At 43.8% G+C, this 25,639-nt stretch overlaps 1 protein-coding gene across 2 annotated transcripts in view; it reads left to right on the forward strand.

The window, feature by feature from the left end:
• Window positions 1–989: 989 nt before the first annotated feature.
• SCARB2 (scavenger receptor class B member 2) overlaps window positions 990–25,639 on the forward strand; it is a 55,554-nt gene continuing 30,904 nt past the window's right edge. For both annotated transcript variants that reach the window (XM_032149711.2, XM_032149721.2), the window contains exons 1-2: window positions 990–1,434; window positions 19,015–19,172. In XM_032149711.2, coding sequence (XP_032005602.1) covers window positions 1,318–1,434; window positions 19,015–19,172 — 275 coding nt within the window. In that variant the 5' untranslated portion in view covers window positions 990–1,317. The remainder of the gene's footprint in view (window positions 1,435–19,014; window positions 19,173–25,639) is intronic.

The raw sequence follows: 25,639 nt of genomic DNA on the forward strand, positions 1-25,639 counted from the left end.
CCCTCGAAACTCTCTTGCATAGTACCCCCATCTGGGACTGTTTCCGGAGGACTGGGACAAACACAACCTCCTACTCATAGGACTGCCAAGGGTATTAAATGAGTAGAACTGTGCAAAGAACCTAGTAAAGGGCTGGCATAGAAGAAACACTCATTTAACGAACACTTCTTGAGTCCTGGCTGTGTGCAGGTCTTGGTCCTGCGTGTCTGGGACACCACAGTGAGCAAAGCAGGCAAGAACACCAGCGATGCCTGCTTTAAGCTCCTTCCCAACTTCCACATCTTTAACAGGATACCAACAGCCCTTCAAAGTCTGACCCCCTTGGGGCCTCAACACCTCCGACTCCACCCCCTGAACACCTGAGCCTACAGTCAGAAGGAACTTCCTTCTTGCTTCCTACATGTTTGCTCTTTCACCCCCAATGCCTTTGCTCACCGTTTCCTTCTCCGTGAAATGCCTCCTCCTCCCGTTTTTGCACATCTTCCTTTCTTGCACATGCCCCTTACGTGACAAACTTATGCATCCCCCAGGCCCCAGTTCAATGTGGGGCCCTAGGTCATCCAGGCAGAACATGCTTGCTGGCATGATCTCAGCAGGCACCTGGTAGAAGCACTTGTTACATTGTGTTATAATTGCGGTAACAGTGTCCCCGCTAACTTGCGAGCGCCTCTAGAGCAAGGGAATGTCCCAGCCACCTTGAATCCCCCGCGCGTGGCCCATGGAAGGCCCTCAGACCTATCTGCGGAATGAGTAAATGAGTGTGTGAACCAGGTTCGGCGATTTCGGTGGGGTGAGCGCTGGGCCTGCGGTGCAGGGCGCTGGGAGCGGCCAGGCCGGGCCTGGCTCAGGCGCCGCAGCTACTCAGGGCCACAGGGGACCGGCGGGGGAGGGCGCGGGCCGAATCACTGCCGCCGCCGCAGGGCACATGACTGCGGCCTCCGCCCCCGCCCGCCTCCCGCCTCCCCGCGCAGTCGCCGGCGGTCGCCTCCCGGGGTTGCGGCGAGCCCGGCCCGCGAACGTCACGTCCCTGCGCGCTCCTGCACTCTCCCGAGCTGCGCTAGGCGGGCGCCGTGGCTGCCCGGCGAAGGAAATCGAAACCGAGGCCGGGCCCGTCCCTCCGCGGCCCCATCCGCCCAGTGCACCCGGGGCCGCGCTCGCCAGGCCGCGGAGCCCAGAGCTGCGCGCACGAACCGGGCGCCGGGAGGGCGCGGCGCCGAAGGGTCCCGGGTCTTCCGACGCCTCTGCGGCGGCTCCTCCCTCCTTGCAGTTGGATCCCGGGCGGGTGTGGCCCGGCCCGGCCCGTGAGCGGCGCACAGAATGGGCCGATGCTGCTTCTACACGGCGGGGACGTTGTCCCTGCTCCTACTGGTGACCAGCGTCACGCTGCTGGTGGCCCGGGTCTTCCAGAAGGCTGTAGACCAGAGTATCGAGAAGGTGAGGCGGGGCGGGCTGTGTGTGTGTTGTGGAGTCTTCCAGCCCACCCTCGCATCCCTGCTGCTGCATCTTGTATGGGGAACACCTGCACTCGGGCAGACCCTCTGCACTAGAGCTCTTCTTGCGTCCCTGTCTTCCAGGGCTTGGTAGGCGAGGGTTAAAGAAGGATGGGGAAGGATGGAGCCGACTGTATTCCCTTTACAGTAATAAGTAAGGCTATGGATCCTGACTTTTAAAAAGGCCTTCGGTTGTGTTCTATCGTTTGCATCTCTCCCCACTCCTTCCGTCTACACCCCAATCTCAGGTGGGCCCAAACTTGTCTCCCTCCCACTTCATGAAGAAACAGAACTGAATGAAAGACACCGCAGAAGAGGCAGGTTATGTTGTCTGCTTGCTGTGGCCTTTGAAGTGGTGTGCGCCCGGGGATGAGACGCGGGTGTGCGGTCTATTGTGTTCTTGCCCTCTTGGGCTGGACAGGGGCATTTGGTAGCTGGGCCAGTCCTTAGGCTGGGTGACATTTCATCCATCAGTCTTTGCTGAACGCTGACTTAGTGGCTTTGTATCTTGTACCAACAGTCTGTGTTGCTTTGTCTCACCATGAATTCTTGTTTTTCTCAAACGGCCATAATTTTCAGGCACAGATGCATTTAGATTCCCTACAAGAATCTGAACTTGTCTCTTCATCTAGATGATTGGGCTGGAGAGCCAGTCCTTTAAGAAGACTTCATCTTTTGATTTCACTGGTCATTTCATCTGCCCTTTCCCCCACATCCACCAAGCTGTGTCAAAAGAGGAACAAGAGAGAGTTACTGGGATCATTTTTTCCTTAAAAAAGAAAAAAATCACTGGAGCAGCAGCCTTTCTTTTTAGCATCCATAACTGCACGCTTCATTTCTCCCACTGGTCTGCACTTGCTGTGGCCAGATAAAAAAGCCCAGGCCTAGTCTACTTTGAATCACTGCACTCTCCAGTTAGTAAAGCTGTTTTATTCCAGGTGGCAATGGATATATTCCTTTAACTGAGTTTCCAAAAGTAATTAAGTGAGTACCTGAAATCTGGCAGTTAAAGGCAGTTTTTCAAAAAGCACCATGGCAAAGCATAATGTAATTTTTAAAGTTCACATTGCCAAGGGAAGACAAGGCCCACTGTCTGAGCGTCTCGAGGGTCAGTTTCCTCTGAGCAATCATGTTCAAGGAAAAAAGAAACTGAATCCTTTCTCCACTGCTGTCCATGTCCAAATCCATGGTGAGTTGCGTTTGAGGACGTAAACTCTCTCTTTGCGTGACTAGAGTAAAGCAATCCAATTATAGTCAATATGTGAGTTTTCTTATATGGCTTTGAAAGGCTGTTTCAAGGAGCCCTATAGGATGAGTGATCTTCCCGGTGGTTCCCATATAGCCAGCCCTTAGATTCTCTGTGTGTCTCCATTTCTGTGGGTGAGGAGGTGGCTGTAGGGCAACTTGGCTGGGGCCTGCGTTTGTGTTGGTATTTCCAAGTGGTTTTCTCCATGAGGAATGGACTCTGTTCTGATAGGTAATAGTACAGGGAAGTGGACTTTCAGAGCTGCTCAATCCCAGCTAAGGAGGACTGCATGGTGTATTGTATGAAACTAAAGGACAGGGCTAGTTTCAGTGGGCAGATGTGGAAATACCGTTGTCATTAGAGGTAAGTCACACATGCTATTTTGCTTTTTCCTGGATTACCTGTAGGGTGGTAGGTAGCATGGGACAGTGGGAAAGAGTGAGGATCTTACACTCCTGGACATGAAACCTAGCTTCCACCGTGTCCCAGCCGGGTGACCATGGGCTGTTTAATCTTACTTGATTCATGTTTTCCCCGTGTGTAAATAGGGATAATAAGGACTAACAATCACATCTGCTTTGTCAAATAATTCTTACAACCTTAAGGTGTCATCTGTCTGGGATATAGTTAGTGCTTAATAAGTGATAGCAACTGTATTTTTATTAGAAGCCACACAAAGAAAATACATGAGATTTGGAGTCAGATGCCATATGTTCAAATCCTATCCTTTCCAGTATAAGCTTTATGACTTACGTCAAGTTACTTAACTTACCTGGTCCTCAATTTCATTGCTTGTAAAACTGGGGATATGAGCTGTTAGCTAACTTGGGCACAGTGATGCATTTAACATGAAACTTGCAAAGTTAAGCTTTGGGTCCCTCACTTGCACAGGCCGTTGCAAAGCCCTGTACCTCATTCTGTATCCCAAATTTTCTTTTTTCTTAAGAAGGACCCTTCAAATTGTATAAGCTTCAGGACCCACAAAACCTGGATTTGTCTCTGCATGTGTATCATTGTAGCACCAAGTATAAAGCACTTAGCATAGTATCAGGCACAGAATAGGTAATCAATATATGGCAGTCATGTTTATTGCCACTAGTATTACTATGGGAGAATTCATTCATAACTTGATTGTAATGTAGTTATAATATAATCTACTCTGATATTTCCAGTTCTTTGTTTTTTCATTTGAAGATTGTCTATGCCCTGACTTGTCTACATCAAAAAGGGGAGAGGGAAAAGGTATGAAATTCAAATGAGTAGGTGTGGGAAGCTTAGTAAGATAATTCCTATCCAAAAAGTTGTCTCAAATGATAATTGTCCTTGAACCCTGCAGTGACCAGAGGTAACTGAAGAGAGACTTTTAATTTTGGCCAGTGAATATAGCAGAAGGAACCAAGACAATTTTGTTTCATTTTTGGCCTCAGTGGTGACTGCCTCGTATTGGGCAAGGTGTGTAATTGTTTCTGCTTCAATTTTCTCATTTGCAAGAGAGGCATAATAGTACTTCTCTTCTCTTTTTCCCACACCCTCTTCCTAGGGGATATTATGAGCATTAATAAGGCATTTCCTTACAAGCGTTTGGGCCTTCATGAAGAGAGAGCTTTGCAGAGACCCAGCAGTTCCTTTTCCTCCCTTAGGCCTGGAAAGGCAGGAGTTTATGTTACATTTCATCTAGTATCCCAGTGAACTGCCTTGACACCTAGCACAGTGCCTGAGATACATATTAAATGCCTCTTGACTCGCCTGTGATCGTTTTAATACAAAGAAGAGTGTCCTGAGAATCAGCAGAACTGAGTCAAACATTTTTTTCTATCCCTAAGGATTTCTTGGACTAAGCTGAACAAGCAGAGTGTCAAGTTATTTAATTCCTCAAAACCTAAGGATCCTCATTTTGGAAATAGGAATAATAAGGATAAGAATACTTAACTCATAGAATTGTCACAAGAATGAAATAATATGATTTCTGTAAAGCACCCAGCACAATGTTTTGCCCAATGCCTGAACGTTAACATTTGTTATGTCTTTAGCTATATTTGTCATCTGTGAATTGAAACTTATTATACAAGCTATGGTTCCTCTTAGCTCCAAACTTCTGAGATCCCATGACCTTTAAGAGCAGCTGTGCAGTTCAGAATATTAAGTTTGCACTCCTAATCTCTGCAGACGTGCTGGCAGTTTGACTGTCTCCCAGTAATAGGGATGCAGAACTGGCCACAGTCAGGGCTGGCCAACAAGAGATGGGCTGGCAAGGGAACCAGTGGGAGACTGTTTACACCTTTGACTTCCTCTTCACAGGTCAAGGCAGGACTGTAGCATTAGGTCTCAGAAATGCAATGAACAGGACAAATACACTTCCCCTTCATCTGGACCTGAGGCTCTGGGCAAGTCAGTACCATCTGGTTTCTTTTGGGAGCCATAGAAACTCTGGAGCTGTTCTACTGATGCCTCAAGAAGTAAAATATAGGCCAGGCGTGGTGGCTCACGCCTGTAATCCTAACACTTTGGGAGGCTGAGTCAGGTGGATCACAAGGTTGGGAGTTCGAGACCAGCCTGGCCAATATGGTGAAACCTTGTCTCTACTAAAAATACAGAAATTAGCTAGGAGTGGTGGCAGGTGCCTGTAGTCCCAGCTACTCAGGAGGCTGAGGCAGGAGAATCACTTGAACCCGGGAGGTGGAGGTTGCAGTGAGCCAAGATGGCTCCATTGAACTCCAGCCTGGGTGACAGAGCAAGACTCTGTCTCAAAAAAAAAAAAAAAAAGTAAAATGTAATCACTGATAACCAGATTGCTTTGATTGGTGACTATATGGGATCTTGTTTTTTAAAGTCAAATCAGCAAAACATCTTTATTGATGTGTATGCAAAGGCATTCAGCTATATATAATTTTAAAAGGCTCCTTCTTGCATATCTACCTCATCTCCTGGGTTGCCTCTATTCAAAGAAGACTTATCTTAGTCTGAGATTTTTCTTGATCAGAAAAAACCAGTAAAGATATCTTAAATCTGTTATCTTACAGTCAAGGAAATTGAGGCTCTTGGAATAGAAGTGACTTATCTAAAGTCAAATGGAGAGGGAGGGAGAGAGCGTGCCAGCTGGCCTCCTGATCCTGAACCTACTTTTCCCATCTCAAGGATGACCATACATCCCATTTGCCTGGAATAGTCCTACATGGTTTCTGTGTACCTGTTGTACTGGTGTAATCACTAACACCCCCTTTCCTCCAAAAGATTTCTGCTTTGGACAATCAATTCTATGGCCATCCCTCACCTCTCATGCCACATTGTCCTTACAGACCACAATGTATCCCGCTTCTTGGCTTTCTTAAGGAGTTGAGGCCTACTCAGACTAGCTCAGGCAAGATAGGATTCTTTTTTCTTTTTGTAAATCTGGAAGGGGAAGCTCATAGAAATCAAAGGGCAAGAACCATGGCACAGTAAGGCCTCCTGAGAGGACAATCAAAAGTGGAAAGTCAGCAGGAACCAGGCACACTCTGCCTCCCACTTTTTCCTCTGCTTTCTCCACCAACAGGCTTCCTCTGTTTACTCAGCCTGGCTCTGTACTCATCCGGGCTTGCTCAGCCCCGCCTCAGTGTGACTTTCCAGCTGCTGACCTCTCATAGACGTGCTTCATCTCCTAGTTTCTCTTTTCCAAGTTTATAACGGAGCAATGTGATTGGCTCAGCACAGGAAGAAACTATAGCACTGTAAACAGAGGCAGTGTTATTAATTTCCTTGCAAGATTCTCTAACTCCTAAGCAAAATTATCCAAATTCTTTCCTGGCTTTTAGAAACAGGATCTTGTGATATCAAAATCATATTAAGTTCCTTTCAGTGCCTTACTAAATCATGTTGCCTATAAGTGCATTCCTTATTAATGATTAAGACAATATAGTAGGCTAACAGTTGTCAGCGTAGCCCCTAGACTCTGGGAGATGCTTCTAAATCACTTACAAAGATTTAGAAAATACCAGACCCCATCCCAGACTTGCTGAATCAGACTCATTAGGAACAGAACTCAGGTTAAAGTGCTTACCATAAAATCCACTACTGGAGGCAGGTTGCTGTGGGATCGTAGTCTGCAATTTTGGGAATATGCATTTTTTAAATAGTTGTTTATATTTGTATAGTGATTATTTTAGACCATGTCTTCATTCCTTAAGATGGTAATTCTAACTGAGGATATTACTACTAATAATTACTATTAATCTGCAAGTTTACATTAAAGGAAATATTATTTGGTGAGGAGGGGAAGGTTCCTGCCTGTGGAAACTACTTTGCTTTATTGTTAAATAAATCCAAGATTTCATTCTGTCAGGCTACAGCAGAGGGGCCATCTGTTCTGCCAGACATTTGCTTGTTTCCCAGGAAGAATCAGGAGGTGGAATTATAAGCTCATTAATGAAAACATAGGATGTTGGCCAAGTGACTAGACATTCCTGGCCATATCATCAAGATATGCACTATCTATACACTATACACTAAGGAAGGGACCATTTTTAATCCAAGCTGGTGACTGGAAAAAACAACCGAGGGAAAATAAAGACCACTTTAGGTGTTTGCTTTCTATATCTAAAAGCACCTTTAGGTACATGCTTTGGCAGTCATTCTTTTATTTGACAAATATTTACTGAGTGTGTACCATTTGCAAGGCAGTGTGCTAAGAGCTATGCATATAACACTAAACAAGTCTCTACCCTTACAGATTTTATAATCCAATTTAAACTCCTGGGCCCCTCATACTCTTAAAAATTATTGAGGACCCCAAAGAACTTGTTTCCATGGGTTATACCTATTGATATTTACAATATTAGAAATTGAAACTGATAATGTATTTTTGAGAAATGTTTAAAACAGGAGAATACACAAGCACCTATTCCAATATGACATCATTATATATCACGTAACCTCTGGAAAACTCCACTCTACACTCAGAGAAATAATAGAATTAAAAAGGCAAATGATACCTTAGTATTAAAATAGTTTTGACCTTGTGGGCTCCTCCTAAGAAGATCTTGGGGCTCCCCAGGGGTCCTGAGATCACACTTTGAGAACTGTTGATCTAGTTTTCATTTAATTAATTATTTTGATTTTTAGAATATTTTTAAAAATACATGATATCCCTGTTTTATATTCCTGTAAGGCCAGTTTGGAAGCTATCTTGTTAATGTTTTCAAACAACCAGGATTTTGCTTGGTGTGTCTTTCATTTACTGTGACCTTTTGGCTTTCATGTGAGTCCAGTGTTAAAAACAGGAGTTCGGGCCATCAGTAATTCCAGTTCCACAATCTCCTGTCTTTCCCCGAGTGCTGATCAAAGTAGACAAGAGCATTCATATCTCCATTATTGAATTACTCAATAATTCCCTTCTGGCCACAGCCCTGCAGGGATTTTCAACCCGTATGACGTAGTTTGGTATTTTAATCTAGTATGAAAGCTCTCTTTGAAGGTAGAGGTCCTGTCATATTTAGTTTTGTGTCTTTTCTTACTGCCAAATGCAATGTCTTATTCAAAATAGATGGTCAGTAAGTATTACTTGGATGAATAGAGAAAATAATTTCTTTGGAAATGATTTTGTTTGCATTTTGTTGTTTAGTCTCACATTTTGCCTCACTCTGTAGGCCAGTGGTCACATGTTTGTCTCATGAATGATTTATACCTTTAAAATCTGGAAACTTCACCTATTGGTCCAGACTTCCAGCTTCTCTTGAAACATGTGGATGTTCTTTGGTACTCATCATACCAAGTTCTGTGTGGTAGCCGTCTCGGCAGAAAAGAGGCTGACCCTTAGAAGAGACCTGCCTTCCCTGTTTCCCACTGTCTTGGTCCATTCAGGCTGCTGTCACAAAATAGCATAGATTGGGTGGCTTATAAACAACAGAAATTTATTTCTTACAGTTCTGGAGGCTGGGAAGTCCAAGATCAAGGCCCTGGCAGATTTGGGGTGTGGTGAGGGTCCACTGCCTCATAGATTATGGTCTTCTCACTCTAACCTCACATGGCAAATGAGCTTTCTGGGGTACCTTTTATGAGAACTAATCCCATTCGAGAGGGTTCTACGCTCATGACCTAATCACCTCCAAAGGCCCCACCTCCTAATCTCACCACCTTGGGGGTAAGGATATCAACAAAGGAGTTTTGAGGGGACATAAACATTCAGACCACAGCACCCACTGTCCTTTGCGCCCTTACTGGCTCCCAAGGCCCAGTGAAGGTATCTGTTGTTGTGCGTGTGCTGTTGTGTTTCTTAGAGAAATATTTCTCTATATCGACACTCCTTACCAAAAGAAGGAAAATGAAAGATAGCTTGAGAGGATCATGTGTTTAACAGAAATGGGGGAGGGCATGAATATTGCTGCTGGGGTTTGACATGCAAACAAATGTACAAACCCACCGCCTGTGTCACTCATTTGCCCTAGCCATCTGGCCCCTTCAGCATCTGAATTTTACACACTTTCCAGAGACAGTGTGAGGCAGAGTGCCATTGTTACACTAATGTAATCACTCATCACAAGTCCCTTTTTTTAAATTCATTTTTTAATTGACAAGTCAAAATTGTACATATTTAGGGCATGCAACATGATGTTTTGAGAGATATATAGATAGATACACATAGTGAAATGGCTAAATCAAGCTGTTTAACATATGCATTACCTCAATTACTTATCTTTGTTTTGTGGTAAGAACACTTAAAATCTAATCTCAGCATTTTTCAAGTATACAGTATTTTGGGTTTTTTTAAATTTTATTTTTGTTTTTGTTTTTGTTTTGAGATAGGGCTTCTCTCTATCACCCAGGCTGGAGTACAGTGCCACTACCATGGCTCACTGCAGCCTTGACCTCCTGGGTTCAAGCCATCCTCCTGCCTTAACCTCTAAAGTTGCTGGAACTACAGGTGTGCACCATGCCAGACTAATTTTTAAATATTTTTTTGTAGAGATGGGGTCTTGCTGTGTTTCCCAGGCTGGTCTCAAATTCCCGAGCTTAAGCAATCCTCCCACCTTTGCCTCCTAAAGTGCTGGGATTACAGGCATGAGCCACTGTGCCTGGCCCAATATATGGTTATTCACTGTAATCACCGTGATGTATGTTAGATCTCTTGAATTTGTTTATATCAAACTGAAATTTTGTGTCCTTTGACTAACATCTCACCAGTCCTCCCAGCCCCCACAATTCCCATTTTAAGGATATTTTCTTTTAACACTGTACTTCTGATAATCAACAGTAATGGAAGAGGAGGCCTAGAAATAGGTAGGTAATGAAAATATTACTTATTTCAATTTTGAGAGATATAATCACAACCAAACAGGTTGCAAAATAATGAGACTGGCTGTGCAAGTTACACACAGAATGTGGGCCTTGTTTCCATGGCCTTATTTCTTATTTATTCACATCTGAAAATCCTCTTTCTCACCCTCCTCCCCACTCCCCATATATGTATATATATATATATATATATATTCCCCCCCCCCGCCCCCAATTTCACCTGGTTTTATGTTTAAGTTTCTATCCAGTAGCTGCTTTTTTTCCCTTTAGGTCGTCAGTTCTCAAACTTGGTTGTACATTTGTAATCACCTAGAAACTTTCAAAAATAAGTTAGTGGGTATTTTGTAGCAGGAGGTTTTTTGGGATTGCCATTCCACCATATTGTCCTGTATGTAATTTATAAACAAAGTAACAGTTCACCCATGAGCTAGCATTTGAATCTGAACTATCAGAGCCCATTAGTTAAAATTATGACAGTTGCAAAATCAAAATGAGTTAAGCAACGGTGACATAAATAAATGAATGCCAATACATTTTTACTGAGTTAAAATAAGGTCAGGAAGTAAGAGTAGAATGTTAATGGCAGTTTATTTCTTTTATGTAAACAGTGGGAATTACTTAAATTACTGCAAGAGTCTGGGTTAGGTTTGCTTCGTTTCAGGGAGCAATTTTAAAAAACAAAGCAAATCAATTGGTGTTTTGTCATTTGATGAATTTTATTAGTGTGGAGTCCAGTATACAATTAGGCCAATATACCATCCACACACAATTAGGCCAAGTTCTCCAAGTTGGTCTGCATTATCTCTGGATGAATTTAGACTGTGCAGATGGCAACATGGATGCTTAAGTTGTGTTTAATTATTAAGTGGCACTTTACTGACCTTAAAGAACAACCAGTAATGCTCTTGAATCCCGAAACTTTCCTTAAAAGTATTACTGATTCCCATGAAAGCCTAATGGATTCCCTGAATGCTTATTTTTATCACTTGGAAGTGGTTTACATCAGGACAGCTGGTTTAACCACTCTCATGGTGTTGCCTTCCCAAAAGATTGCTGTCAGGCTGACTTGGGTTGTGGCTGTATTAAGTCATGTCAGTGTTCAGCAGTCAAGCTAATCCAGCCTGCATCTGTTCCTTCATCTGCAGGTCAGGTGTCAGCCTGGCCAGTGACTCTATGTTCACTACACACAGCTCAAGAGAGGCTGTTCTCATTTCTCTCTCTGACCAGCCTTCTGTGTACCCAAATGGAAGCTTATGCTGGTTGAAGATTCTTTTACTTTTGTTTTAAAACAGTCTCACTTCATACATGGTAAAAACTATTATGCTTCTCCAGTAATTCAAGAAATGCGAGTTCAAACAAGAAGATGCTATTTTGCCACTACTAAAGAAGCAAAGATTTCTGAAAACCTTAAACACCAATATTGGGATGGATATGCTGAAATGATTGCTTATATACTGCTTTCTGGAGCAACTTGTTGACATTTAAAGGCTCATGAGTTCATGAAAACTTTTTGTCTCTAGACCCAGTAATCCCAATCTAGGAGTCTATTCTCAGAAATTATTCACTGATTTGGGCTAGGTGTGGTGCCTCACGCCTGTAATCCCAGCACTTTGGGAGGCCGAGGTAGGTGGATCACTTGAGGCCAGGAGTTAGAGACCAGCCTGGCCCACATGGTTAAACCCCATCTCTACTAAAAATACAAAAAGTAGCTAGGTGTAGTGGTGTGCACCTGTAATCCCAGCTACTCCAGTGGCTGAGGCATGACAGTCACAAGTTGCAGTGAGCCAAGATTGCACCACTGCACTCCAGCCTGGGTGACAAGAGCAAGACTCTGTCTCAAAAAAAAAAAATTATTCACTAATTTGGACAAATATATTCAAGAACATTTACTTCAGCATGAAAACAACACAAATGTCCTATAGTAAAAGAATGATTAAATAAACTGATTTAGTATATTTTTTAAAATATACTAATACAGTGGATTAGTATACAGACATTAAAATAACAGTTTCAAAACCTACTTAATAACAAGGATAATCATTTATAAAAGATGAGTGAAAAAATGATACAATACATATGATCTCAATTTTGTTTAAAATACACATATATATGACTAGACCAGAGGGAAATAAACCCATATGTTAACAGCGATGATGTGGATTACAGGGGACTTAAATTTTCTTCCTTTTACTTTCTTCATTGTCCAAATTTTCTGTGACAAATATGATGGAATGGGTAGGGAATGGATGGAGTAGCATTTACCTGATTTAAAGTAACAACAGGCTGGGCATGGTGGCTCACACCTGTAATCTCAACACTTCGGGAGGCTGAGGCGGGCAGATCACCTGAGATCAGGAGTTCGAGATCAGCCTGACTAACATGGTGAAGCCCTTTCTCTACTAAAAATACAAAATTAGCCGGGTGTGGTGGTGTGTGCCTGTAATCCCAGCTACTCGAGAGGCTGAGGCAGGAGAATCACTTGAACCCGGGAGGCGGAGGTTGTGGTGAGCGGAGTCATGCCACTGCACTCCAGCCTGGGCAAGAGAGTGAGACTCCCTCTCAAAAAATAAATAAGTAACTGAATAAATAAAAAATAAAGTAACAACAATCAATAGCCTCATTTGTGAATAGAAATTGGAGGCAACACATGACTTTTTCTGCACATTTGTAGTAATGTTATCTGCTACTTTAAACGTCTCTTCTAATATGAATATAGAAATTTCTGTAGATTGATAATTTATCATAATATCTAGGTATTTTTCCCTTAGATAAATGTGGTATTTTATTGCTTACAAGTCTAGTTTGTTCCTTGTTATATCAAGGAGTTTTTAGAATTCACCAATAAAATGAGAAGGTAGGAGATCTTGTCTACCATTATATCTCCGATACTTAGAACAGTGGCTGGCACAAAGCAATTGCTAAGTTAATATTTGTGGAAAGAATGAAAGAGTTTCATCAGTTTTAAGGCTATGAAAATCCTATGCTATACTTGCTATGAAAAAGGATGTTATAAAAAATTCGTTAAAACCAAAATTGCTAAAGACAGGTCTAACAGACTTAGAACTAATGTTTGTGTGCCTTTGGCATATTAATTATGCATAAAAATAGACCCTGCTAATTCCAAACTAGTCTTAACCATTTATGAAAGGAGGCCAGAATGTCTCCTTGAAAAATAATATTTGCAGCTAAGAAAGTTACTATCTCTTCTTGATTCTGCAGTACTGAAATTCAGACTTTTTATTTATTCAGATTACCTTTCTTACATATTATTTAGAATATGCGGCATTTTGCCACATTGAAGATTTTACCAAGAAGAACTAGGTAAACAGCAGAAGATGAATGCCTGGCACAGCACTGTGCTCTATGCTACAGTATCATCTGTTTCTTCATTAATTATTTATTGTGTCCCTTCTGTGCCAGAAACCATGTTATGTGCTGGGGATCCATGAAAAAGATACAGTCCTTAGTATCAGACCCAATCTGATACTAAAGACTAATAAACACATTTTCCTTATAAAACTTGTGAAGTTTCATGAAAGCAGAGAGAAAACACATATCTCAGAGGGGCTTTCTGAGAGATGGCACCTCTTAATTGAGCCCTGAAGCCCAAGTAGAAGTGAACCAGGTGATAAGGGCCCTGCAGAGACTTCTGGGTGAAGGGCAGTGAGTGACTCAGGCCAAGGCACTGGCTGAGAACTTGTGTGGTGGGTGCTAGGTAACAGTAGATGGTTGCGTGTTGCTGGTGCATAAAGTGCCTACCAGGAAATGACAGCGACAGGTGATGCAGTTGCATCAGATCACAACAGGTCAAGGACTGTGGACTTTATCCTTTGAGCAGGGGTGGAGTATCTGTTTCATTAGGCACTTTTGACAGGCTTCTCTGAAGGCTGAGGTGGATGAAGCATTTGAAAGGAAAAAGGCTGGAGAGAGGGAGACCAATTAGGAGCCTACATACAGTATTGTCACAGTCAAAGCCAATGATGAAATGTGCCTTGGGGTAGAAACGGGGAAGAGGAGGAGGTGAAATCAGCAGGACTTAGTGATCAACTAGGGGAGAAAATCATGAGTCCATTTTGGTCATGTTGCCTTGGAGCAGCCTGTGAGATGTTCAGATGGGGGAATTTTATCACAGATCCATGCTACTGGAAGGATCTAAATAATTTCAGGCATAAGCTATTTGTTAGGCTGAATTACTGGGTCTTGCACATAATTTTTCACTGTCTGTTACATACATGTTGGTTTTGTGTCCTTAGCTAAATTTCTTCTTACAGACAGGGCCTATGCCTGTTTGCAGGGCATAGTCCAGGCACATAGAAAGCTCTCAGTAGGTACATATTGGGTGACTAACTGAAAAGTATGTTTTTCAGTCCAAATTATTAATTTAGTTGTTGACACTGTGAATTCACCATATAACTTGATAATTTTCCAGTATTTTGTTTTAGTGGTAGTGCCACAGTATTGTGCGTGGAAAAATTCATTATGTTCGTCTTGGTTAAAATTAAAAAGCAACAGTTATATTGTGACTCCACAGTGCCACTCTTAATATCCAGAGTCACACTGTAAAACTGATTTAAGGCCTTATGTTGCTTTTTCATTTAGTGTAACTAAGAAGACTCAGCTGATTACAAGGTTTGTCTGGTGGCTGTCACCACCACAGCAGAACCCTCGGTGAGGAGGATCAGTTGTTCCCAAGCCATGGCTTTCTGTTCAGACTGGCAAAGGGCGCCTTTGAGGGGGACAGTAGCTCGTTGTATCTGGCGGAATGAATGACTTCCTGTGCCAGACAGTCCGCGGTCTTGAGGCTGAGGTTATTATTTGTTAGTTTCTCAGGCCTTCCTTTGCCGAAAGCAAGCTCCTGGGAGTGCACACTTGAATGCCCTGAGGATCAGAAATAGAAGGGGCAGAAATTAAAAGTTTAAGTCAAAACAGAGCCCTCTCTGGACCATCTTGTGGCAGGAGGTTGAGGTGCTTTCTTTGGACACATTAGCATACTGGGGCTGCGCGGCCGCCTGGAAACTCTAGAGTTGAACTCTCTCTTTTTCGGTTCCTCACCTGTGGGCTCCTGACTGGGAGCTGACAGTAACCTCACGCAGTTGCCCTAGTTTCCTTTCCTCCAGATGGCAGGGGTAACACTCGAGGAAAACCTGAGAGTTCGGAGTCCCAACTTATGGATTCTCCATAGTTTCACTGTCCCTCTGGGCTAGAGTTGCCAAATAAAATAAAATACAGGACACCCAGTTAAATTTGAGTTTCAGATAAACAACAAATAACATTTTAGTACGAGTCTGTCTCGTGTGATATTTCAGTTCAGTCCGATGTATCAGTTGTTAACATCCTGCCATATTTACTTTATCTCTCTGATGCACTTTTTCTTGAATTATTTGAAGTAAGTTGTAGATATCACACACTTTGTTCCTAAATCCTTCAGCATGCATCTCCTGTGAATAAAACCATTTTTGACGTAGCCCATGCAATATTTGGGACATAATTATATTATAATATTATTTGTTGTTTATCTGAAATTCAAATTTAACTGGGTATCCCAGGTTTTATTTGCTAAATCTGGCAACTCTACCCTCAGGGTGCCATGGGGTGGCAGCTGCTGGACGGGTGAGTAAATCTGCACTCCTGGACTTGGTCAGATTTGATTTCATTTACTGGCTTTGTGACTTGGGACAGCCAGTGCCACCATTTCTTTGTCTGCAAAATGGGGATTTTTATTTTGTAGTGTCAGTGTAACACTCAGAGATAATGTACATTATAAAGCCCCTAGCATAGCACCTGACTTTCGCAGACTCACAGTAAATTGCAGCTGGCGTGGTAGTAATGGTAACTGAATAGTAACTGCCATTCTCTGAGCTGAAAGTGAGAAAATAAAAATAAAGACACACTGTTTTAGAAATGTTGGCAGCTGTATTTACAACTTCCCTCTGTTCTCTCATTCCCCATCTCTCTTCCTACTTAGTGCATTCGCGCGAACACACACATACATACACACACACACACACACACACACACACACACACAGTCTCCAGCACGTGATCTACTCTGGGATTGACAGAGGGTTTCCTGACAAACATCCAACTTGTAAGGTGGAGGAAAAGAGACACATGAAAGCAGCAGGAAAAGCCACCACTCTTGAGGGCAAGATTTGAATGGAGTAAAAGGGGCCATGAGGATTTGTCTGAGTGCTGGTGACTCAGCTAAGAAGTGGCCAGGCAGAGAAGGGCCATGGGGGTGGAGGCAGACAGAGGAGAAGCCCCGGCTGTAACATGGTCTGGGTTGGTTGTGACTCTGGCATGCTGCCAAGGACTGTTTTTATTGTTCTTGTTAGTTTTTCATTTGCTTTGTTTCATTGAGTAGTCAAATGTACTAAATGTTTATTTCTATCCTGAAAGTTGGAGGAACAAGTTCAAGTCACACTGTTTACACATGTCAGAACAGCCAGGTTTACCCTTCTTTCTGGTAACCCCCTCTTTCTGGAAACCCTTCCACTTGTCTTTGGATTTATGGTTGCCTAAAAGCTGGATGCCAGCCCAGCAAGATAAACCCAGGAGGTTAGCCATCTGTTCATTTATGTTTGCTGATTCTTTCAGGGTTCCTAATTCTGAGGTGATTTTCTTCACATGAACAAATAAATGAGATCTCAAGTCTTTTCTCACTGGAAACTTCACACACTGTGATGCTTGTCAGAAAAATTAGGCAGGAATACAGAGTGCTCACTCAACTGTCCTGACAGTAATAGGAAGAGAAGTGTGGTGGAGCCGAGAGCGGGGGCGGCTTGCTCCTGGGCCTTTGCAGCAGAGCAGACTGCAGCTGAGGCAGCATCAGGCTCGCCTTTGTTTTGCAAGAACAGAGGAAAGCCAAGATGAAGGGAGTTCTCTCTGTGTCCATTCCTTCTCCTTGCCCTAGGGTCTATCCATAACATCCTATAGAATCTGAGTTTCTTAGATTTTCACTTAAAAAAAAAAAAAAATAAGGGAGCATTTTTTTTTTCTGCTTACAGAAGTAATTTATTTCTGTTGTAAAAATCCATACAAAAGCAACAGTGATTGGAAGACTCCTCCTAATCTGGACCTGAATTATAACTGATACAAATTCTCAACACTGAAAGTTCACATTTTGGTTTATTTGCAGTCTGTGCTTTTATATTATTTTTGTATTTCAGTCGTTTTTACTGTAAAAATACAAGGCTTTTCTCTGTTAACAGATAGAGGACTGTTGGGAATACCAGGTGTTAGGTTTCTGTTAACCTCAGGCACTGTATTTATCAGGCCTCTACTGCCACGGTGAGTAACAAGTAACTCCCCAGTCTCGTTGCTTATAACAATAATATGTGGGTGTGCAGGCTGGTTGCAGTTTGAGCTAAGCTGGCTCAGTGGAACGAGGCTGGACTCCAGGCTTCTGGTCAGCTTTAGGACTAGTCTACACATCTCCATTTTAGAACCTAGGCTGAAGGATCAGCAGCTACCTGTGGCCCGCTCTTCTCTTTTCCAAGGGTGGCAACTCCAAGACGGCAGATAGAAACTTGCTGTGCATCTTGAGGCCTTAGCTCCAAATTGATACATTGCCATTCCACCCACATCCTGTTGGCCAAATCTAGTCACTTGGCCTAGCCTGAAGTCAGTGAGGCAGGGAGAATACTTCACCCTCAGGGGAGCCATGGTGTATTAATTTGCTAGGGCTTCCCAAATAAATACAACAGACTGGGTGGCTTAAGCAACAGCAATTTGTCTCATAGTTGTGGATGCTAGAAGTCTGAGATCAAGGTGTTGGCAGACTTGGTTTCTTCTGAGGCCTGCCTCCTTGGCTTGTAGAGGGCTGTCAGTTCTGCGTGTTTTCACGTGGCCTTCCCTCTGTGCTTGTCTGTGTCCCAGTTTCCTCCTCCAGTTAGGACACTAGTCCTATTAGCAGGGCCTACCCTCATGACTTCATTTAACCTTCATCACCTCTTTAAAGACCCTGACTCCAAATACGGGCACATTGTGAGGTATTGGGGGTTAGGACTTCAGCTTAGGAATTTAGAGTATGGGGGGCATTATTCATCCTGTAACACAGAACAGGGGTGGAAAGTGCAGGAGGGATTGTGTGCAGAGTGCAGTCTCCATTGTCAGCTAACCTCAGTGAGGCTAGGCCTCCTGGTTTTTGAAACGGGGATAGGCAGTTCCATTTTAGGGTTTTGGGGGATCCAATAAGAAAATACATTTAAAGCCGCTAGTGGTGGAGGTGGTAGGAATGGATGTGGTTCGACTTGAAAAAGGACCAAAACTGGCCTTCTTGGGCCCTTCCCCTTGTTCTCTCATCTGGGCAAACTGGGAGTGTATGGTGCTTTTCAGAATTGCTTAACTTCTACAGAAGATACACCATCCACGGAATCTTCAAAAATAACAAAGCCAGCAGGCCCTTTAGGCACTCAATCTGTGCCCTAGGTTTTGGAAACACTATGCTTCATGCTTCTGCCTATGTCTGTCTTTAGTACCCTTCCTTTACAATTAATTAATTAATTAACTAATTAATTTATTTTGAGACAGAGTCTTGCTCTGTAACCCAGGCTGGAGTGCAGTGGCACCATCTTGGCTCACTGCAACCTCCACCTCCCAGGTTCAAGCAAGTCTACTGCCTCAGCCTCCCGAGTAGCCAGGATTACAGGCACGCACCACCACACCTGGCTGATTTTTGTATTTTTAGTAGAGACGGGGTTTCACCATGTTGACGAAGCGCGAACTCTTGATCTCAAGTGATCTGCCTGCCTTGGCCTCACAAAGTGTTGGGCCACCGGGCCCGGCCCCTTTACAAATATTTATCGAAGGCCTTCTCTGACTTACTAGAACTGTGGGCTCTATTGGTGTAAGATATGGCCCTGTTCTCAGGAGACTGCAGTTGAATGCCTGTGAAATGATTAAAATAGTGATCTAGGAGGTCAGAATAGGGGGTGTCCCTTCCTCTGCTTCTTGGGTTTAAAGCCAACTATTGCCTTACATTTTTGTAAATCTCCTTTTGTTTTTTTCCTAGAAAATTGTGTTAAGGAATGGTACCGAGGCCTTTGACTCCTGGGAGAAGCCCCCTCTGCCTGTGTATACTCAGTTCTATTTCTTCAATGTCACCAATCCAGAGGAGATCCTCAGAGGGGAGACCCCTCGGGTGGAAGAAGTGGGGCCGTACACCTACAGGTAAGTCTTGACCGTGTCCTGTCTTGCAAGAAATACAGAGTGACCCCAATATGGCCTGAGTCCTTGCCTCTTCCCAAAAGAGCAAGGCTCCAGGGCTGTGTGGGAGCACACTTTCTGATTTCATTGTCTGAAACACTGCTGATGTTTTGTATGTGTGTGTGAAACCTCAGCAGAGAATGGCTTTGTGGACTCGGCCAAGTCTCAGCGTGTTGTGTTTTGAAGTGCGGCGGGTTCCTCCTGAGTTGGCAGACTGTGATTATTAAACCATGAAGAGTTACTGCTTACCCTGACCCTTTTAAGGTTGCCTCTTGATATTCTTTTTTTATTTTATTTTATTTTTTTAAGAGACAATGTCTGGCTTTGTTGCCCAGGCTGGAGTGCAGTAGAGCAGTCATAGCTCACTGCCACCTCCAACTCCTGGGCTCAAGTGATCCTCCTGCCTCAAGCTCTCTAGTAGCTAGGATTACAAGTGTTCACCACCACACCCAGATAATTTTTTTTGTAGAGATGAGGTCTTGCTATATTGCCCAGGCTGGTCTTGAACTCCTGGGCTCAAGTGATCCTCCTGCCTCAGCCTCCCAAAGTGTTGGGATTACAGGCGTGAGCACCCCCATGCCCGGCTACCACTTGATATTCTTAAGTGACTTTAAGGGCCTCCCTTCATTTCCATTCCCCACATAACTAGTTTTAAAGCAGTTTCAGAATTTACTGTTTTCTGGGACAGATTTTTCTGTTTCTTACCCACTCCTTTTCTCCACCTATCCTGGGTATAAGCAATAAGCAAATAGCAGAGGCTGTTAGAGTCTTTGCTGGTGACCACCAATTCCAAACACTGGGGAATCAGGATCCCTTTAATCATTTTTAAATGATTAGTAGAGGGAGATGCTTGAATCAGAGCATTTTCTCTGTTGCAATCTTCCCCTTTTCCCTATTACAATACCTCCTCCCTCTCCCACACAATAATCTTTCCAATAAAGTCTCTCCTTACCAAGTTAGAAAACAAATTAATAGAGGAAGCAGACAACAAGATCTTTTTCAACACTGCTGAATGATAAAAATGCCTGACAATTCTGTTGTAATCGATTGCTCAATAAATTATTGCTGACTGATTCATGTGCTATGAATCAGTACTATTCTCAGTGGTGGGAATTCAGAGATAAAAATCCTAGTTCCTGCCTTGGGTGCTCATGCTCTGACTCTGGAGTCAGGTGACCCATTTTGATTCCCGCGTCTGCAACTTAGTAGTTCTCTGTGCTTCCATTTCCTTATCTATAAAATGGGGATAAAAATAGGACCTCCTCCACATGATTGTTATGAAGATTGAGTCAATGAGTCATTATGTATAAAGTGCTTAGACTAGTGCCTAGCACATAATTAGTGATACTTAAGTGTTTGCTCTTACTATTAGTTGGATTAGGCTATTTTTGCATTGCTATAAAGAAATACCTGAGTCTGGGTAATTTATAAAGAAAAGAGGTTTAATTGTCTCACGGTTCTGCAGGCTGTACACACATGGCACGCTGGCTCTGCTCGGCTTCTGGGGAAGCCTCAGGGAGCTTTTACTCATGGCAGAAAGCAAAGCAGGAGCAGGCACGTTACATGGCAAAAGCAGGAGCAAGGGATGAGGAGGTGCCACACTTTACAACAACAAGATCTCGTGAGAACTCACCCACTGTTGTGAGGACAGCACCAAACCATGAGGGATCCTCCCCTATGACCCAAACACCTCACCTGGCCCTATCTCCAACACTGACAGTTACAATTCAACATGAGATTTGGAGGGGACTTCCAAACTCTGTCATTCCACCCCTGGCCTCCAAATTTCATGTCTTTCTCACATGTCAAAATATAATCATCCCTTCTCAATAGTCCCCCAAAGTCTTAACTCATTCCAGCATTAACTCAAAAGTCCTAAGTCCCAAGTGTCATCTAGAGATGAATTCCTTCCACCTATAAGCCTGTAAAATCATAACAAGTATTTCCTTCCAAGATAGAATGGGGGTATCAGCATTGGGCAAACATTCCCATTTGAAAAGGGAGAAATTGACCATAAGAAAGGGGCTACAGGCCCCAAGCAAGTCTGAAATCCAACAGGGCAGTTATTAAATCTACAGGTCCAAAATCATCTCCTTTGACTCTGTGTCTCACATCCTGGTGCAAGGGGTGGGCTCCCAAGGCCTTAGGCAGCTCCACCCCTGTAGCTTTTTTATGCTGAGATTGCAAGCTGATGGTGGCTCTACTATTCTGGTGTCTAGAGGATGGTGGCCTTCTTCCCACAGCTCCACTAGGCAGTGCCTCAGTGGGGACTCTTTGTGGAGCCTTCAGCTCCTCATTTCCCCTCCTCACTGCCCTAGTAGAGGTTCTCTTGAGGGCTCTGCCCTTGGAGCAGGCTTCTACTGGGGCACCTAGGCTTTCTCATACATCATCTGAAATCTAGGTGGAGGATGCCAAGCCTCCTTCACTGTTGCACTCTGTGTTCCTGCAGGCTTAACATCACATGGAAGCTGCCAAAGATTATGGCTCACACCCTCCAGAGGAGTGGCCCGAACTGTACCTCAGCCCCTTTGAGCCATGGCTGGAGCTAGAGTGGCTGGGATGTGGGAAACAGCACAGGGAAGTAGTGCCCCTGGCCTGGTCCCTGAAACCACTCAGTCCTCCTAGGTCTCAGGGCCTGTGATGGGAGGGGCTGCCTCAGAGATCTCTGAAATGTTTTCAAGGCCTTTTCCCCATTGTGTTGACTATCAGCACTTGGCTCCTTTTTAGTTTTGCAAATATTTTTAGCAATGGTTGCTCTACAGCCTGCTTGAATTTATCTCCCCACAAAAATATTTTGTTTTGTTTTGTTTTTGAGACAGGGTCTCACTCTGTTGCCAGGCTAGAGTGTGGTGGCATGATCATGGCTCACTACAGCCTTGACCTCCTGGGCTCAAGGGATCCCCCTGCCTCAGCCTCCCAAGTAGCTAGGACTACAGGCAAGTGCCACCATGCCCGGCTAATTTTTAACTTTTTTTTTTGAGACATAGTCTCCCTATGTTGCCCAGGCTCTGGAAATGCTTTTTTCTTTCTCTGCCACATAGCCAGGTTGCAAATTTTCCAAACCTCTATGTTCTGCTTCCCTTTTAAATATAAGGTCCAACTTTAAGTCATTTTTTTACTGCCACATCTGACTGTAGGCTCTTAGAAGCGGCCAGGCGACATCTTGAATGCTTTGCTGCCTAGAAATTTCTTCTGCCATATATCCTAAATCATCACTCTCAAGTTCAAACTTCCACAGATCCCTGGGGCATGAACACAATGCAGCCAAGGTCTTTGCTAAGGCATAACACATGTGAACTTTGCTCCAGTCCCAATAAGTTCCTCATTTCCATCTGAGACCTTTTCAGCCTGAACTTCACTGTCCATGTCACTGTCAGCAATTTGGTCACAATCATTTAATCAGTCTCTAAGACATTCCAAACTTTCCGTCATCTTCTTGTCTTCCTCTGAGCCCTCCAAACTCTTCCTTTCTCTGCCCATTACCCAGTTTCAAAGCTGCTTCCACATTTTTCAGCTATCTTTATAGCAATATTTGACTCTCAGTACCGATTTTCTAAATTAGGTTGTTCTTACATTGCTATAAAGAAATACCTGGCTGGGTGTGGTGCCTCATGCCTGTAATCCTAGCACTTTGGGAGGCCAAGGTGGGTGGATCACTTGAGGTCAGGAGTTTGGGACCAGCCTGGCTAACATGGCAAAACCCCACCTCTACTAAACATACAAAGATTAGCCTGGCATGATGGTGCCCACCTGTAGTCCCAGCTAGTCAGGAGGCTAAGTCAGGAGAATTGCTTGAACCTGGGAGGCAGAGGTTGCAGTGAGCCGAGAACATGCCACTATACTTCAGCCTGGGTGACAGAGCAAGACCCTGTCTCAAAAAAAAAGAAGAAAGAGAGAGAGAGAGGGAGGGAGGGAGGGGAGAGAGAGAGAGAAGAAAGAAAAGAGAGAGAGAAGAAAGAAAAGAAAGAGAGAGAGAGAAAGAGAGAGAGACCTGAGACTGGGTAATTTACTTAAAAAAGAGGTTTAATTGGCCTATAGTTCCACAGATTCTACAGGAAGCATGATGCCGGCATCTGCTCAGCTTCTGGGGAGGCCTCAGGAAACTTATAATCATGGTGGAAAGAAGAGAGGGGGAGCAGGCACGTCACATGGCCAGAGCAGGAGCAAGAGAGGGGAGAGGTGCCACACTTTACAACAACCAGATCTCGTGAGAACTCACTATCATGAGGACAGCACTAAGCCATGAGGAATCCTTCCCATGACCCAAAAGCCTACCAGGCCCCACCTACAACACTGGGGATCATATTTCAACATGAGATTTGGAGGGGACACCAAAAACTGTATTGTTGGTCTTCGTGGATTAATTTAGTCTGTACAAGTCAATATGTAGAATTATAAAGATGAACCCTGTTGCTATATGAAGAAATCTAAGAAAATACTTGGGTCCTCATGTTTACAAGCCATTTTGTATGTGTTTTATGCCTGAGGAAACATTGTGTACTGGGTAGAGAAAGTTTGTATTTCAAGCTTTCCCGCTGGCAACAATTAGAAGTTGAACCAGGATCACTATCTAAGTGTCCTATTGTTTGTTGTTGTTGTTATTTTTAAATGAAATTCCTTAAGATGTGATGGAGGAGACTCTGCAAACTATCCAAAATAGTGTCATTCCAACATGTCACCAATATTTAGAATTATTAATGAGATACTTTACAATCTTTTTTTATACTGTCTGAAATCCTGTGTGCATTTTACACTTATAGAACATTTCATTTCAGACTAGCCACATTTTGAATGTGCAATAGCCACATGTGGCTAGTGGCTACCCTATTAGACAGCATAATTCCAACCATACTCCCATGATTTTTTTTTTTTTTTATTTCAGACAGAGTCTCATTCTGTCTCCCAGGCTGGAGTGTAGTGGCGCGATCTTGGCTCACTGCAACCTTTGTCTCCCAGGTTCAAGTGATTCTTCTGCCTCAGCCTCCCCCGTAGCTGGGATTACAGGCGTGGCCACCACGCCTGGCTAATTTTTTGTATTTTTAGTAGAGACAAGGTTTCACCATGTTGACCAGGCTGGTCTCGAACTCCTGATTTCAAGTGATCCACCCGCCTTGGCCCCCCAAAGTACTGGGATTATAGGCATGAGCCACCACGCTTGGCCACGCCCATGATTTATAAACTCTCCAGACACACTACATTGCCAGTATTCATGCTGTTGCTTCAATCAAGAATGAATTCCTCAGCACTACCTCTCTTGACCTTCACATCTTACTTAGTGCAAATGCTATCTCCTCCTGAGACCTGCCTGACTTGGGATACTCTCACCCTGTTACATCTTATTTAAAATGTCAAGTAGACTGGGCACAATGGCTCACACCTATAATCCCAGCACTTTGGGGGGGTTGAGGCGGGCAGATCACTTGAGCTCAGGAGTTCAGGACCAGCCTGGGCAACATGGCAAAACCCCGTCTTTAACAACAACAAAAAAAATTAGCCAGGCGTGGTGGCATGTGCCTGTGGCCCCAGCTACTTGGGAGGCTGAGGTGGGAGCATCGCTTGAGCCTGGGAGGTGGAGGTTGCAGTGAGCTGAGATTGCACCACTGCACTCCAGCCTGGGTAACAGAATAAGACCCCCATCTCAAAAAAAAAAAGAAAAAAAAAAAAAGAGTCAAGTATACCACTTTATAGCAATTGTAAAGTGGTATGTTGATATGGTTTGGCTGTGTCCCCACCAGCCAAATCTCAGCTTCAATTGTAGTTCCCATAATCCCCACATGTCATGGGAGGGACCCAGTGGGAGGTAACTTAATCATGGGGGCAGTCACCCTCATGCTGTTCTCTTGATAGTGAGTGAGTTCTCACGAGATCTGATGGTTTTATAAGGGACTTTTTAAAAAACCCCTTTTGGCCAGGTGCAGTGGCTCATGCCTATATTCCCAGCGCTTTGGGAGGTCAAGGCAGGCAGATCACTTGAGGTCAGGAGTTTAAGACCAGCGTGGCCAACATAGTGAAACCCTGTCTCTACTAAAAATTACAAAAAAAAAAAAAAAAAAATTAGCTGGGTGTGGTGGCACACACCGGCTGAGGCAAGAGAATCACTTGAACCCGGGAGGCAGAGGTTGCAGTGAGCCGAGATCATGCCACCAAATGCCAGCCTGGGCAACAGAGCAAGACTTTGTCTCAAACAACAACAACAACAAACAAAAACCCTTTTGCTGGGCACTTCTCCTTGCTGCTGCCATGTGAAAAAAGACATGTTTGTGTCCCCTTCTGCCATGATTGTAAGTTTCCTGAGGCCTCCCCAGCCATGCTGAGCTGTGAGTCAACTAAACCTCTTTCCTTTATAAATGACTCAGTCTCAGGTATGTCCTTATTTGCAGCGTGAGAACAGTCTAATAAATATGTGCATCCATTATGACAGTGACTAAGTG

This window comes from Hylobates moloch, unplaced genomic scaffold, assembly GCF_009828535.3.
Source record: "Hylobates moloch isolate HMO894 unplaced genomic scaffold, HMol_V3 SCAFFOLD_2, whole genome shotgun sequence".
Taxonomy (NCBI): domain Eukaryota; kingdom Metazoa; phylum Chordata; class Mammalia; order Primates; family Hylobatidae; genus Hylobates; species Hylobates moloch.